Genomic DNA, 17,437 nt, shown 5'->3' with positions numbered 1-17,437 from the left:
CCCTGACTTCCTTTTGATTCTATGTTTATTCTTCAGATATGTTTAAAACGTTCTCTACCACTTTCCTGAATAGGCGGCAAATAAGAGCATTGCAAATGGCATATTGAAAGCACACGATGATTTGATTCTGTCTGAGCCTCTCAGGATCACAGAGCCATGGCAATGCCATACATTTTCATTGGGCTGATATTTAATGATGGTATTTATCATGTTAAAGCAAGTGTCTAGGCAGGGCCAATAATGCAGGGGGGGAAAAAGCCAATGGGAAAAAGAAAGATGCTTGCCTGCTGTAGCACTGCTGAAGCTTCCCAGCCCGAGCTCCCAGAGACGGTGGAGCATCTCTTGGCACAGCTTCTTTTGGAGCAAGAACGTTGGTCCAGGTATACAAGCTTTATGCTAGAGGAGGGAGGCACCTGGGGCTCTTTTCTGAGAGAGGTACAGCATTTAGAGCTGGTTACAAGGAGCAGCTAGGCGGAGGGGCACATGCCTTCCAGCACCTGCTGAGGTCCAGGTGTGCCCACCAGACATTGAATGTAGGTATCAAAGAACAGAAAGTCAGGACTAGGGGAAATCAGGTCACGAGTTACCTCCTCCTCTGCTCCTTTTGTTATAGGGAGTTAGAAGAACTGGCAAGGAGGTGTTTCCTGCTTCTCCAGATGCACTGATGGAGATGGAGGGGGGGGGTCAGCCTAGGAGTTGCTGAGCTTGCAGGGGACCTGGGGCCACCAAAAGTGTTTGGCCTCAAGTAGATTCGTGGTTTGCTTGTGTTTGAGGCTAGCCCTAAATATGGGCCCCTGGGGTCAAATTTTTAAACACGTTTATGTGCCTAAATGTGCAGATAGGCACCTAGTGGGATTTTCAAAAGCACTTCCGCAGGTTAAGTGTGGTAAGTCCCATTGAAATCAATGACAGACGTCTAACCTGCTGGGGTACTTTTGAAAATCCCACTAGGCATCTATCTGCATCTTTAGACACCTGAATACCTTTGAAATTGTGGCATGGGTCTTGTTCCCTTTCAGGTGGACAGAGTTCTCCATACATTGAGATCCTGATTGTGATACTTCACAGTTCAGTGAGAGAGAGAGAGAGCTACCATGGCCGGTCCATTACTGAAGTCACTACGCCGCTGTCACAGTCGCCATAGTTGGTCTCGTGGCTCACGTTGGTTATTAAATTAGAGTTGTAGCTCTTTAAACTGTTGTTCACATTGTTTGAAGAAGCAATTAACATCTTCCAAGCAGATCAGCGGAACCGGTGTTGCTAAGCAGCAGGCCTTTAAAGACTATTTGTCAATTTCTGCAGAAGGGAGGAAATAGTAAACAGTCCTATTGAGAGAAAATTGCTTGTTTTCTAGTACACAACTTTCCCTCCACCACCAGGTCCTCAGTTCATCAGTGCCCAATTTATCCTTTATTTAGTTTTCATAAATAATTCAGAAGAGTTTGAGTAGAATAATTGAGTCTTTTCCCAACCCTAATCCCAGACAATTCAAAACAAAAAGACATTTAGATTACAATTTGAGCATATTAGCTGCTGGTAGATTTCCAGACAACTGATCTGCTTTCCTTTAGAATTTCTGTGGCATTCTATCATTTCTAAAGCGTTCTGCTTTGATAGTTAGTAATTTATGCATTTCCAGTTCTTCATGGAAAAACAGAGGCATCATCATGATAGAGTTTTGGCACACTTGCTGCCTTTGAAAGTGGAAGCTTATCTGTCTTCGAAGAAGGACTAAATAAGCGAAGCGGTAATATTACAAATCCAGCCTGCAATGTGCCTTATCATCTTTGGGGAAATAGATACAATCGTACTTATTTGGTTTAAAATTAGAACTAATCTTCTATCCCAACGTAAGTTGACAAGCCTGAAGGGACAAGTTTGGGGAAAGACTTAGTGCAGGAAAACACAAGCCTGTGATTTGTGCAATACACTGATGAGAAATCGTGCAGAACACTGATTCGCTCCCCCTTTTCAATTGTAAGGACTGCAGGCTGTGTTCTGTAGCATTCAGGGAGGTCTTGCACTCACAACACTATGCTTCACTTCAACCCCTGAGGATCTTGTGAATCATTTGTAGAGCTGGTCCTGCTTTACTCAGACTAGTGATCAAAGTCAGGTAGGCTGCACAGCATAGGCTTTCAATGGAGATGCTACCAGGGGTGCTGAAGGCACCCTAGGCAGTGAAAGAATTACCCCTTCAAGCAACCATGCAGACTAAGAAAGAATTAAATAAATAACCCCAGGTAACAGCTGTAAACAAAGCAAAATGTGTTGATCTTAGTCTGTATGGTGAGGAACTGAGCGCCCACAGAACAAAGATCCAGTCCACACAGCACACATCAAGATAAAATGAGTCCACTTTCTGTTGCAAGAGGAACAAGGATTTTTAATGCTTTTTATAGTTGCCCTTGTGCTCCTGTGCCAAAGAAGTCATCCTGCAGACAGAAAGTACTGGAGCAAAGCAGCACTGCCTAGCGGCAAGTGACACTGATCACCAGTTTTAGGACTTTCTTTTCTCCATTCAGAGCCTCTTTTCAGTCCACTGTCTGCAGAAAGCCTCTGGATGCCAGGGGTGGGGTGTTCTTTATTGCAACGATGACAGATTACATAGCCAAACTCAACTCTGATGGCGTTTGGTCCATGAATGATAGCTCGCCTTTGGGGGAGTGTATTTGATGGGTGCTGGATATGGTGATGATATGACTATACAAGTAGAGAAACAAACAGATTAGATAGCTCAAGCCAGCTTTATTTTCTGAACCCTTACTACAGCCATTAGGGTGATATATACAATTGGAGGCTCCATCACTGATTTTTTTATGTGGGCTCCAAAGCTTCTGCAGTTTCTAAGACTTAACATGACCTACAGAGACAATGAACAATCCAGCATTTAGTTCTCTGTCCTGCACGGTTACACACATCCATCAGATAAGGCACATGGCCTGGATGCTCTTCCCATCTCTGCTACTTGTGTGACTTTGAGCAAGTCACTTCGCATTTCTGTACCTCTGTTCCTTCAATTTGTAGAATGAAGATAGTGGACCAGATTCCAGGCTGGTGTAAATCACCTTTGCATACCTCTCTCTGGTCCTGTGCCGAGACCGGAGCATCCAACCCACTGTCTTTAATATACTGCAGACATCTGATCATGGCTTTGCAAATAAGAATTAAGATCCCTAGCTAGGTTACTCTTCTAAAACCAGGGCTCTGTAGCTGCCAAGTCCTCTTTTCAAGAGACAGCAGAATGATCCTTTTGGTGGTGGAGAGAAAGTTAGGAGCCCAGAGAACCACTAGTCAAGTCATCCTGCTTTCCCTTATACAGTGTAAATCCAAAGTAGTTCTCTGATGTCAATGGAGTTAGCCACTCGGGGGAAAACCAGTGTGAGACAATCAGCCCCTTAGTCTTCACTCTCTGCGATCAGACTTTTATTTTTATTTTTTTAATCCAATCTTTTATTTTTAAAACAGTAAATATTTCTTATAACTTAGCCTAGTTTTTTTAAATCTTGCTGATAATTAAGAGAATAATCAACACAGTACAGTTAAACCCATGATCTCTTGCAACACTAAGTATCCGATGATAGGTAACTTCTTTAGTGAGGTCGGAGGTAATTATTTGGAAAAGTTTCTGTTTCTCTGTAGGGTTAAATTCTCAAGGGAGATGACGATGAGGTGTGGAACCTTTTGCTTTTAGGTCACCAGTTTAAATCAAGGTCAGATTGGGAGTGACCAAAATTGCCATCAGGCGGCTGTTTACTGGCCTCTGTGCCAGAAGTTGGTGGAGTTAGTCTAGTTATTGATAGCTGTCCATATCCTATTGTCACTATCACAGTTGGCAATCTTAGCTTCCCTTCCCCCACCAATCCTCAATGAATCCCATAACTCTGAGTTCTGATGCTGCGCTTGTCAGTTGCGGACAGAAAAAAGTAGGGAAGATCTCCCAAGAGAAGACTAAAAGTCATGCGTGATGCTGCAGACGTTGGAGCTGGGGGCCTGGTAGTTGTGCTTTCCTGACAGGTTAGTGTAATTGCACAATCATACTGCAATAAAAAAGTAATTGGGAGGAAGAAAACATTCTTGAATTTCTGCATGAGCTGTGTTTTTCTCAGCAGCGTTTTGTCTGCTGTGCCAGTTTCAGACTCCCGAGCCAGAAAATTCCTAGACGAATTCTCGTTATTTGCATATCATGAAGGAGTGATGTCATATTTGTAATTACTTATACAACTAAGGCTTTGAAGTCGGTATCATCACCAGGTAGCTGATGTGGGTGGGTGATGAAGCACCAGGAGGAAGAGGCTGAAAGTACTGAGTTGACAACAAGGTCAGGTAGCTGAATGCACACTTCAGGGATCCTACAGCAATCTCAAAGGCGGGCAGTGTCTCTGAGACTGAGACTTCTGACAAACTTAGCAACTTTTTCAAAGAGAGAAACTTGGCTTTGCATGTCTCTTGCTGTTATCTTGCTTGTTGTCAATTAGCACTTTGCACTTCACCCGAGACACCCAAAGGGAGAAATTGCTGAGGGCCAACACAAGATCATGAGTCCCACTTAAGCCTTTTCAATGGAATCTAAGTGGGACATGGTGTTTGGACCTCATGCAGAAGGGTAAGTTTTACCCATCAGTAGGTTATGCCTGTTACCCCTGTGAGTCAGAGTCATTATCCCCATTTTATAGATGGGGAAGCTAAAGCACAGATTGGTCACACCTTAAATTTTCAGAAGTGTTTACTTGTTTTGGGTACCTCGATATTTCGTTGCCCAACATTGGGCCTCTCAGAGGTACTGAGAACCTGCAACTTTCCCTCACTTCAGCTAGAGTTATGGGTGCTGTGCTGAGCACCTTTGAGAATAAATCCCTGAAGGTCTCAGGTTGGGCATAAAAAATTGAGAGACCCCAAAATCAGTAAGCCCTTACTGAAAATGTTGGCTGGCAAAGGTGCCTTGAGTTGGACACATTACAAATGCTATAACATTTTAGCCTCATTGAATTTGCAAGTAGACAAATACTAGGATTTTAAATGGATCTCATGTCCTGTCATTAAAACATGTACAATTCAGAGAGGGAGATCTTCATAGCCACTGAAACAGAATTATCCCTTGTCCTAACGGGCTAGCCAGCTGGTGGAAACTCAGAGCAAGGTAAAAGGTTCAGGTTGACGCTGAATATTGTTTGTTTTATATCCTTTGGAGATAGTCACTTGGTGATACTGAGTAACTTAAACAGCCTTTAGGTCTGAATGGTGACATTGGGGACTGTAGATCTATCACTAAAAGGGCACATACATACATTATGTTTTAGAAATGTATTAGAGCTGCTTTGGGTTTATTTATTTTTTATTTATATTTATTTATAGTTTTCGTATTGCTTGATATTCAGAGATGCAAAACTGTAAGGACTGTGATGTCTTTTTCACATTACTTCTTATGTTTATTTAGCATTTATCTTAATCTTATTTTAATTTTTCAGACTAGTAGCATAATAAAATGTTACTGTGGTGTTCTTAACAATTAAATTATATCGGCACATGGAGACTTCAAGGAACTTGACCTTTCTCAAACCCAGCCTAGCTCTGACTATAACATGTAGGCTGTTAATTATGTTTTTATTGGAAGATGCAGCCAGACTGTGTCTGGGCAGTTTAATTTAGCTCTTTATAGATGTGGTCAAAAATGTCTCCAAACAAATGCAGCAGGAAAAAGGTGCTACTGCTGTTCAAAGAGGTAGCAATATAGAAAAGGTTGTTTATGTATTTGTACTTAGCTGTAATTGGGTTATCAGCTGAGGCGCTGAGGATTAAATGAACTGACCTAAATACCGGGTCTCAGTTAGGGGTTAATGTCTATTTTCCTATATAGTATCAGATTTGGTTTCCAAAATATCCTCCAGGGCATTTGATCTTTGTATTGAAAGTGTGAAGCCATCCTGGAATCATTCATTACAGTTCATGCCAAGCAATAGTTAGTTTGAGAATAAGCACTGAGAACAGATTAAACAGCATCTGAAGAAAACACCTGATCCATCCCAGCCTCACATAAGGTAATGCAGAAGTAGCCTGAGACAGACTGATTAGGGATAGCTGGTGTCTGGATATTATTGCTGGCATTGTGGATTATTATTTCAGATAATAACAGATGCGGAGAAAAGGAGAAATCATCCATTTTCATTTGCAAATGGTTCTTTATTCTCCAAGAGACAGGGTAGCTCTAATCAAATCGTTGCTGTCAGGCAATCCCCTGGACGAAAAACCTTATTTACCATGATCTGTTTTATGGAATTATTTTTCCCCCCACAGTGTACATCAGGGAAACCTCAGTAGGTCCAGAAGCAAAATGGGAAGGGAAGATGAGCAAAATCACTATCCCAGGGCTGGAGAATTCTCCGAGAGGAGGGGCCCAGTTGAGCAGTTTAATGGGTCAGTGAGAATCAGTGTGTGTTCGGCTGCAGGCTCTGGCCATGTAGGCAGGCATGTATACCACCATTTAGTTTGATTTTTTTCCTGTTCACTAAACAAGCTATTTTTTCCCCAAGACTGTAAACAATATCCATCCCTTTGGGAAGCCAGAGAGAATATTAAAGTGTGAAATAGCTTTATAACCTAGTCATTCCTTTGTGTTTCCAGCAAATTGGCATGCAGTTAGTGAGCCCCAAAACATGCCAGGTATTGGTCTCAACATCTGAGTCATTCAATAACCATTAGCAATTAAGACCAACGATTACAACCTTGTGAATTTCGGAAGTGTTGCTGACACCTCAAAGAAAACCTTAAGAGGCATTCTGGGCCAAATTCTGGTCTAAATCGGGAGTAAGTTCATTCTCTGCAGAAGAGTCACCCCAGATTTATGCTAGTGGAATGGAGTAGAATCTGGCCTCCATTCAGAAATGATTCTGCAAACAATTTTCCGTTCTCTTCCTTCACTTTTTATTACCAGCGATACTGAAAACAGATGGCCAGAGCCCTAGCTGGTGTAAATCGGCATACCTCTGTTCAAGCTACAGTGATTTACATCAGCTGAATATCTGGCCCATCTTCATCCATTCCTTTGGGATCTCTGAACAATAACGCCACAGAGCATTTGTGATACCCTGACTAGAGCTTCTATATTTATGAGGCAGATCCTGGTCTTAGTTACACCAGTTTAAATCCAGAATACCTCTGTTGGTGCTCTAGATTTATTGTGGTGCAGGTGAAAACAGATTTGGCCCTGTGACTCAACTATGGATGTCTTTCTCTCTTGGTATCCTTTCATTTGCTGTAAAATAAAAAACTAGTCCCTCCAAACTAAAAGGAAAGTAGCCATACTTCCTAGCAGTACGCAGACTGAGAGTTGAGAAGGATAAAGAGGGTTGTTAGGTGGAGGGATCCTGCTGTCTGTGGAGGAGAGAGTGAGCTGCCAGCAGCCTCTGTCCACAATCATGTCATTTTCAGAAAGGGGTTCGTGTCTTCCCCCAGCAGTCCTGGCTTCTTCGGTCCAGGGAACGTTGGGGACAGGAAGACCAGTATCTTCCCCCCTGAAGAACATGAGGACACCAGCCACCTCAAATGCGTCTTGTCCCCTTCTTGATATCAAATCTTATGGGTGGCTCTTTCGAAATCTCACCCCCAAATAGCAGGAATCTCACAAGGTTTCCACCAGGCGACAAAATCTTTTCAGCTGCCAAGCGAGAACCCTTTGCATTTACGGAGCCAACCTGGAACCAGAACTCCAGGAGCAGGTTTCAATACTCATTCTGGTCTGGGAAGATTTCTTAGGTGTTTGGATTCAAGTGTCCATTGATCCATCCCTATATGTAATGGGGGGCGGGGGCAGTGACTGCCATTGTTATGGATACAGAAGTCTTGTCATTTGAACTGCCTGTTCTCAGCCATTTGCAGCTTTCTGAAACATTCACATTATGGGATGGAATTTCCCTGGCTTAGTCTCTCTCCAAAGAGAGGTAATATTTCCTGGAAGCTTGAGGAAAAAGGGTCACAAAGCTTTTTAGTACCAAGGCAATGCAGAAAAAAATATTTCCGCTCATTTTAAAAAAATGCATACCATGTTTTTGAAAAAAGCTGTAGGGCTGGAGTGGCTGAAGGTAGAAAATTCCCACACCCTTTGCCTGCCCCCAGATGTTTCTTTGGGGGTAGCTTGCACCCCAGGTATTGCCGTCTGGGACTAAAATTGTAGATAGCTTCTGAATGGTTCCTTATACCTTTCCTCCCCACCCACAGGTACTCGTACTGAGGGCCAGCTATTCTACCCCTTAGAAAATATTTGTTTTGCCCATTAAGATTTATAATTAACACAGGAGTTTTCCTTTAAGGATGCTGCATGTAGCTCAACCCAGGGTTTTCCGGCATGTCCCTGAATCACTGTGTTGCAGAGACAGGGAGTTCACTGGCAATGCTATGTTTACTTCTGAAACGGGGCAAGGTCAGTGTCAAAGAACCTGGCTGTTTTTAAGTGCCTCTGCATTTGCCAGGGCTGCTCTGACTATGTTTTAAGAATGATGAGTTTTAGAAAAAAAGACCCAGAGCATTTTGTATGAGAATTGTGTTGTAACCTGAAAGAAGCAGTTTCTGAAGGCAGATTATAGAAGGGTTTTGCTGATTTCCCTGCATTTGTAGCAGATAATAAAAACTAAAACATGCATGGGAATCAGGTGACTGTCTACATTCACTACAGCCTTATCTGTATCAGCCATTCAAGAAGAAAGAAAACATCAACATGCCCCAAGAAAACTTAATGCAGTGAAAACTTGGGAGTCATTGTATTTTCTGCTGAGTTCAAAGTAGATGTTTGTGTGAATATGTTTAATCCATTTATTGTCTGGAGGAAAATAGTGCACCCTTTATTTAACCCTTCTTTAGTGCTGGCTCTCTCTCTCCCAGCATTGATTGAAATATAAAGTCCGAATCTCATGTACACACATCCTACACTGATGTAAAGTGGAGTTACTCTTGATTTACACCAGTGTAAGTGAGATGAGAGTCAGGCCCATTTTGTTTATATATCAAGATATTTGCTGCTTGTCTTTTCATCTAGTTGTAATTTGACAAATGGCTAATATGCCTATTAAGTGGCAGGAGGAGAAGAGAAGAGAGTAAATCCCACAGTGAGATTCCCCAGTCATAAAGGCCAGAGGTGCTAGTCATAAGGGTTTGATATTCTAATTGCACACAGTCCCATCTCTTAGTTACCTGCACCTCCCATGCTGACAATCTGCTCCCTCTCCTGGAGAACACACGGAGAGCATTCTGTGGTTTGTTCCCTCTCTCCCCTAAAGTCGTGGCAAGAGAAGCCTGCATTCTCTTCTGCTTGTTGGAATAATAAGAATAGTGGTCCAAGTTCACCCAGGCCACCAAGTTCCAGGATCTCAACCTGCTCCCAGACATTGAGGCCTCCCAGTGGAAAGACCAGAATTCCCTGGAGCAGTTTTGTCTCAGTGTTTCTAAGGAGGGATGACTCAGCAATCAGTTGCAGTCAGCCAGGTCTTCCCCTCACTGGGAGCATGAATAACAGGAAAGTAAAATAATGTGAGAGAATCAGGAAGTAAAGAGATACTCTGCATGGGCTCTGGCGTTCAGTCCAGTTCTGTGAGCAGCCACTTCAGTAGCTTGTCCCCTTGACCCCCATGAAAGGGGAGGGGAAGCTGAGCTGAAGACAGGAAATGTTCTTGAAAGCCCTTGCATTATAATATGAACGAAAACAGAAGGCCTGATGATATACTCTAGTGTGTGAACAAGAGTTTACCTGTTCTCCACATTCACTTCCACTACTCCAGGCGGGACCCTCTCTTTTCTCAGGCCTGGCATGACTGTCCCGTTGGGAAATCCCTAAAGGCAGCAGAATACCAGCTTGCAAGGGGAATGCCAATGCCCCAGTGCAATGTCTTATCTCTGCTGAGTCATTTAAGACCCTCTCGTTGCTTTTTTGCTGTAGGTTTTTCGTACCGATCTGATAACAGCCATGAAAATCCCTGACTCACATCAGTTGAGTCCAGATGAGTACTACATACTTGCCGATCCCTGGAGACAGGAGTGGGAGAAAGGAGTCCAAGTTCCAGCGGGAGCAGAGGCGATACCTGAACCAGTGATTAGGTAAGTGAGCACAATACTGATTGTGCTGCTAGATGCCTGCTGTCTCTTTTCCTGTCCTTGGACGGGATACTTATTTACTTGGCATTGTTCTGCCCATCTGTTTATTTGAGGAGCTTCCAAAATAATTTGGGTTTATAGTGCTGTCTAAACTGCAATGTAGAGTAAATAAAGCAGGCAGGCCTGGAACTTGAGCTAGGTGGAAGCGAGCCTTAAGCTGGTAAAAACCCATCAGTCCTAGGATTCAGATCCAGGGGGAGGGGGCAAATGATCAAATGCAGTAGAACCAGGTGACGCTTCCAACGGCAGCAGTGGCCTGTGCTTCTGTGAGGACAGCCAAGACACAGTGGCAATGTGCAAGAGGGGACAAGTGAAGAGCAAAATCCCTTAGTAAGCAAGTAATATGTATGCGAGAACATAACTGTCTGGGCAGACAGAAATGTGGTTTTTTATGTACCATCATGGTCCTGAAAGGGCACACTCTGGGCTCTACAAGCTTAGCAGCGCCCCAGCGGCCATACCGCAAGTGACTTTGTTCAGGTTGGTGTAGAAATCAGGTCTGGGATGGGTGATAGATTTTAGGCTACGTGACAGCAGCATTGCAGCATTCACGGTCAATTTATTGCTTAAAACGAATCCTTCAGTGTGGCCTGGGAATGTGCCGACAGAGGTTAACATGGAGCTTTGGGATGGGATATGGACTCAGGCTCCCTCCCGCCAGATGTTATGACAGAGATGTGAGTGCTCTCCCCCTGAAGAAAGTCCTCTCTCTTTCTTGGATGGCTGAGCATGAGTGAGAGAAGGACTCTCAGGGGACACCAGCTCTGCATTTGCCCAGGTTGGTGGCATTTTGAAATGACCCAGGGATTTGGAGAGGGTAAAATAAACATAAAAATCCACACACACGTTAACCTCTTCGGTGATTGATGGGCGTGCAGGGCCCACTGGGAAGCGCAGTGCCTGTGCTGGAGTCCCACTGAAGTCAGTGGGAGTTGAGACTTGGTAAGGGCTGCAAGACTTGGCCCGATAACTTTAACCTGCTATCTTTTAGTGCAATCCATTTTAACACCTTGCGCACAGGAGAGGAAAGAAGAACGCTGGCTGCTAAATAGACAGACAGCCACCAGAGGCAAGCTATAACAAATGTATCAGTCTAGATAACTATAATTTCAATAAATATTTTAAAATAGGCAACAATAAAAGATCAGTAGCTGCTCAGGTAGAAAAGGGATGTGGAGTTACTGCTGTCATCGATTCAGAAGCTGAGCATTAGGCATAGGCAAAGGGCAGCAACATCATCTGCTGTCTGCACTGAAATTCAAGGACACTTTTTTAAAGCCAGAGACTTAATGCTTGTGATGAGATGACATAATACTTGTTGAACTGCAGGACAAGGGGATCGTGACTCCTAGCTGCTGGGAGTGTCCAAAAGTCCCAGAATTTGGGTCACAAGTCTCTCAGTGCGTCACACAACTACTCCCTTGGGATTCTCTTGGCACGTGTTGTATCCTGCTCAGTGTAGTAAATATGGCCGAAGGTACTGTTGCAGCATGATGCAAGCAGGGGGAACAATCCAGTGTTTCCCTCTGGCTAGCAAAGGTAAGAGAAATATTAGTAATAGGGGGCTAAGAGACACCATCAAGAAAAAGTATCTGGCATGAGGTCTTTCATGGTCTATGCCTACAGTTCAGACAAAGCTAAGCAAATTGTATTAAGGATTTGGGGCTGGATCAGGACATGGCCACTGTGCCCACAATCCCCCAGCTCCATTACTGAAGATTAAGCTCTATTTTTTCTATTAAAATGTATTTCAATTCTTCCCTTTGCCATATGATGACACCCAGCTGTCCAGGTAACTCCACCAGAACTTAGGGCAAGTTATATGCTCTATTCCAGTGGGCTGCTGCCAGCAGTGTGTCCACCCCCGGGCTGTTTTCCTTTTCTCTTTTTCTTCCTTTTTAACTTATATGAATCATTTGGATAAGAATATCAAAGACCTTTGGATTCCATGCCTTTAAAATGGTACAGGTCACCGTGGAGACCCTGTATGTTGTTAATCTTTAAAAATCAATTTAAAAAATGCTTTCAGGAACTCAGCAGGGGGAGATGACTTCAGATTATATGCAGAAAATTCTGTTTTGCTCCTCAAATGATGGAGGAATTTCAGTAAAGTCAATAACCTCGTCTGAAGCACAGTTTGTCCCTCGGTGACAGCTGCTATTGCAGCTGCCGGCCAAAAGTTATGAAGTAAACTTTTGTACACACATACCCCCCCCCTTCCCAAGAGAAAATATAGAAAGAAATGAAACTTCAGTGTGAAGTCTGAACACATCAAAAGGGAAGTTGTAAAAGGGACTGTTAAGGTGACTTACTCCTTGAAAAACACCTGTGTGTGTGTGGAATATCTTTTTTTAGTCATCTTTGATAGCTAACCACAGTCTGAACTCGGAAATGTCCAGCTCTTGGACTGAAGGCTAGTTTGGGGTTTATTTCAAGATGAAAAGTGATAGCTTGGCACTGCTGCTGCAGTAAACGCCCATCTAAAACCAGCCTGAGCTGTTACACTGGGAATTCACATTTTTGCAAAAAGCTTTCGTTTCTAGGCATTTTGTTGGACCTTGTTTTGTTTCATAGCTTTGTGAGCTAAATCTTCCTACCCCTGCCAGGGGACAGGGAAAGCCTGGATTGCAGTAGAACCTGTCCAGGTGTGCTGCGCGGATGGTGAGACTGCACAGAGGCCCTGGGGAGGACAGTTCCATCATGGCTCTACAGTGGGCCAGGGGATTGGGTTGGGGCAGGTGTGTTGCCAAGCATGGCCATCGTGCCCACGACCACCCATATCCACAAATCTAACCCTGCCTCCTGGAGCTGTGGGAGCACTCACACAGTGTCCCTGTGTCATGGGTAGGATCCCAATGCCCCATTTCCCCATATAGTTCCCCTGCGCACAGATAACCTGATCCAGCTGTGCACAGGGACCAGGATTTTACCTTGAGTTACTAAGTGGAAGCAGAAACCACAGTTTCCTGTATCGCTAAAGCAGGTGCGGCCATGCTGTCCCATGCAGCACATGGTATTTCAGTAGATTAGCTTGCAACAACCTTCATCTTCGGTCCTGAGGGAGCAAATAGAAACAGTCTCTCTCTCTCTCTTTCCATCTCCCTCTCGCTCTCTCTCTCCCTCTCCTCAAATTCTTCAAATCGAAAACTCCCCAAGAGAGTTCACTTCTACAGGGCCCAATCCACCGTTTCCCTGCTGTCATTTTCACCAGTGCAAAGTGAGTGAAATAAAGTGCCTTCCTTCGGATGTGGTAGCACCGCATGCCCACTTTGCACTCCATTGACCCTGAGTAAGCAACTGTGCCCAGGTACAGGGTTGTGGTGAATCAGGCCCTCAGAGAATAAACGGTGGTACTGTCAGATTTTCGCTTTTAAATCCCACAAGCGTCTTTCATCACACAAAACAGGAAGCACAGCAGATGTATGTGTATGCCCTTCCTCCCCAGAGCTCCCCGCTTGATACAGTCATTGGTCCAGATGTTTTCCGTTTTTTGGTGCGGATGGGATAGTCACAGTGATGAGACATGGGTTTGAACTGCTAAGCATGGATCTGAACTGGAACCCCTGGCATCTCCTGGTTTAGAGTAGCACAGGAAAGAACGTGACCCGCCTTAACATTTGTCTTCTCTGGGGGCCATCGTTAACTCTTCACATTGCTAACTGCATTTTAGAGCATTGAAAAGAAAAATATTTTCAGGACCCACAGTTTTACTTGTCTGAAAACTTATTTTCCCTCAGTACGGGGGTTTAACTTTTTCCCTGTCCATCCCCTTCAGGGGTCGTTAATTTAAAATTGAAATTGCATCAGCTCTTTCTCCCAAATATTTTTATAGTGCCAATCTTATTTCCGTTCTGAGCATAGGAACACTGCATGCATTTGTCATGGCATGAATCCACAGTTTTATTTATGTTAGGCCCTACCGTAAATTTTTGCTTTGTTTCTTGAATATTTTTTTCCATTTCATGAATGATTTAAAAAGAAATAACGACAATATCTCAGGGAACACAGGGAATCAGGAAGTCAAACCTGTTAAGGAAAAAAAAAGTCCAAATCTGGTTACAGTAAGTGATATATAGAGCCTAATTGACATCCTTCTGGCTTTTTGAAAACCCTGTGCTCAAGTAAGCAACGTAGAGTGCCTAATTCTCATTTATAATAAGGTCATTGCAACTATTGTAGCAGTGTAAAGGGACCTTAAAACAGGTACAGCACAACCCGTTACACTGTCAGAGAGGGGTAAAGTGGCCATTGTATAAAGGAGAATTAGGGCCGTAGGTTGATGAATGCTCTGTGTTAACTCACTTGTGCTAATGCTGTCACTTTGACAGTGATTTGTATGTGAAATTCCTAGAGGGGAGGAGAAGCCACACAGAGATCTGGGAGCTGTGGACTGGTGCGTCATAATATATTTAACAAATGATACTGCAACCCACAGGAAAACAGATTCCATCTCTGGGGAGCGAGGGAGCATTTAGGCCGTGAGCAGATAGATATTTTGTGCAAGGGGGCGGGGGTCACTTCCTACCCAGCAAGTCAGTCTCTGGCTCTGAAAGGGATTTTATACCCAGCTTCTGCCATTCTTTTCATCTTTCAGCTGGGATTTGAGAAATGAACTCTTCCTACTTGTGCGTTGCCTCTAGGTCTTGCAGATCCAAAGCTGAAAATTAGATTTGGAAACATTTTATTTTCTGGAGCTCTGAAATGTCAAAGCTGTGGGTGAGGTGGAGAGGAAAGGATTTGTTTTAAGGAGCACTTTCCCCAGAAAACAACCGTCTGAAATAACTGAAACCAAGAGCCACCTTAAAACAAATGGGTTGCTGAAGGTGAGCACTGTTGAGTAGCAGGTGATGGAGGGGATCCAGGCACTGAGTTTAGCACCACTTTTGGGAGGTGCAGAGACTCATCTTTTGGCCCTGGGTCATGTTGGCTTGGCCCTCACAACCTTCCCCTGCATTATCCAGTGCTGAAACCTGCTTAATTCCATTGAATGTTTGAATGTCATCAGTGTCCATCAATACATTCACCACGTCTGACTGTCCATGAGATCACCTGGCAGGCGGTACTTAGCAGGGCTGTTTCCTCTAGCTAGCCGCTTCTAGTTGACCGGTACCTGATAGGGTTTTATTTTGTACAGATGTGTGCCTGAGAATTGGCCAGAGTTTAAAGGGGCCCAGCACAGATATATAATGCCATTTGAAGCTGATGAAAACAGGGGAAATGAGCAGTTAAAAGCAAGTTTCCTAGCTGGTAGGCACTGGAATGACAGGTTGACATGCTTTGCTTACTCAGCTCATGCTAGCATTAACCCACAGGTGTACACCTACAAGAATCAGGTAGTAATGCCAATACTTTGCCTTTCTATGGAGCCTATAATCTGAGGGTCTCACAACGCTTTACAGATCTAGAATTAAACCTTGCCACACCTGTGTGAGGTAAGGGTTCATTTCACTGGTGGGTAAACTGAGGCACAGAGACTAAGTGACTTGCACAATGCGTCAGTGACAGAGCCAGGAATACATTTCAGGAGCTCCAGCTCACAGTGCCCTGTGGTGTGAGAGGCACTGCCTCCTCTATGTAGCTGATCCAGTGAGTTTTCAGGACCTGGCTCCCCTGAACACAGGCTGTCATTCTGTTGGTAGGCAGATAGAGTTTGTTCTTGATCAGTGAACACAAACTTCGACCATATCGACAGGGTTTGAATGTAAGCACTGAGCAAGGTAAAATAACAGGATAAATGGAGGAGCAGCAAAGTTAATGGGAATTGCCCACGATCACACAGTGGCAGAACTGGGAACAGAGCCACAAGTCCTGACTCCCAGTCCTATGCCCTAAATACTAGAAAACACCTTCTCACCCTCGTATGTGCCTATGACCCTGTGAAGCCCCCTCCTATCTGAACAATGAGGATAGAGAACTGACCAGTGTGTTTTGTCCCTGTGGATTTGGAAAGAGATGCAACCCACCCACACCTGCCGACATAGAATCATAGAACTGCGAGGGACCTCGAGAGGTCATCTTGTCCACTCCCCTACACATATGGCAGGACTAATTATCTAGACCATCCCTGACAGGTTTTGTCTAACCTGCTCTTAAAAATCTCCAATGATGGAGATTCCACAACCTCCCTAGGCAATTTATTCCAGTGCTTAACCACCCTGACAGGAAGTTTTTCCTAATGTCCAACCTAAACCTCCCTTGCTGCAATTTAAGCCCATTGCTTCTTGTCCTATCCTCAGAGGTTAAGAAAAACAATTTTTCTTCCTCCTCCTTGTAAGAACCTTTTAACATACTTGAAAATTGTTATCATGTGCCCTCTCAGTCTTCTCTTTTCCAGATTAAACAAACCCAGTCATTTCCCATTTTGTATGTGTGCAACTGATTGGTCCTTTCTAAATGGAGTACTTTGCATTTGTCCTCATTGAATTTCATCCTATTTACTTCAGACCATTTCTCCAGTTTGTCCAGATCATTTTGAATTTTAATCCTATCCTCCAAAGCATTTGCAACCCCTCCCAGCTTGGTATTGTCCGCAAACTTTATAAGTGTACTCTATATGCCATTATCTAAATCATTGATGAAGATATTGAACAGAACCGGACCCAGAACTGATCCCTGCGGGACCCCCCGCTCGTTAAGCCCTTCCAGCATGACTGTGAACCACTAATAACCACTCTCTGGGAACGGTCTTCCAACCAGTTTTGCATCCACCTTATAGTAGCTCCGTCTAGCTTGCATTTCCCTAGTTTATTTATGAGAAGGTCATGCGGGACAGTGTCAAAAGCTTTACTAAAATCAAGATGTACCACGCCTACAGGCATGTGGGCCTATCACGGGCAGTGTAGGCTACACTTACTTTTCTCAGTTTGAGATGCTGGCTGACTTTTGACTTAGTAGCAGCTTCCCTTGAGGCTCAGCTGCAGAAGGGGCAGTGGAGGATTCTGCAGCAGCTTGTGTGTCCTTGTAGCAGTGGTGTTGGATTTTTTTTAATACGATCCAATTTTGGTTCCTCTTTTGGAATCTAATGAAGATGTGCTTCCTCTCGGCAAGTCTGGGATTGGAGTTACGGGGACTCATTCTGTAAAGGGACAGACATGATATAGATATAGTATTTTCACAAGGGGATACTTTTGTGCCAATGTTCTTGGTATCTGGATGCACTGGCCTTAAATTTGCCCTGATTCTGTTACACTATCAAATATACGTCGATTCCTCTGAAAATCAGGATTAAATCCTGAGGCGTCTAGCTGATCAAAAGATGAAAAAATCCAAACTGAAGTGGCCTGTGTCTGCTTAGAAG

General features: G+C 43.8%; 1 protein-coding gene across 4 annotated transcripts in view; it reads left to right on the top strand.

Moving 5' to 3' along the window:
- Positions 1-17,437, top strand: part of JADE2 (jade family PHD finger 2) — a 216,727-nt gene that overhangs the window by 102,916 nt on the left and 96,374 nt on the right. For all 4 annotated transcript variants that reach the window (XM_034778226.1, XM_034778225.1, XM_034778224.1 and 1 more), the window contains one exon: positions 9,926-10,083. In XM_034778226.1, coding sequence (XP_034634117.1) covers positions 9,926-10,083 — 158 coding nt within the window. The remainder of the gene's footprint in view (positions 1-9,925; positions 10,084-17,437) is intronic.

Source organism: Trachemys scripta, chromosome 8, assembly GCF_013100865.1.
Source record: "Trachemys scripta elegans isolate TJP31775 chromosome 8, CAS_Tse_1.0, whole genome shotgun sequence".
NCBI classification, from domain to species: Eukaryota; Metazoa; Chordata; order Testudines; family Emydidae; genus Trachemys; species Trachemys scripta.
Note: the sequence above shows the minus strand (reverse complement) of the source record. Positions and strands in the feature narration are given on the sequence as shown.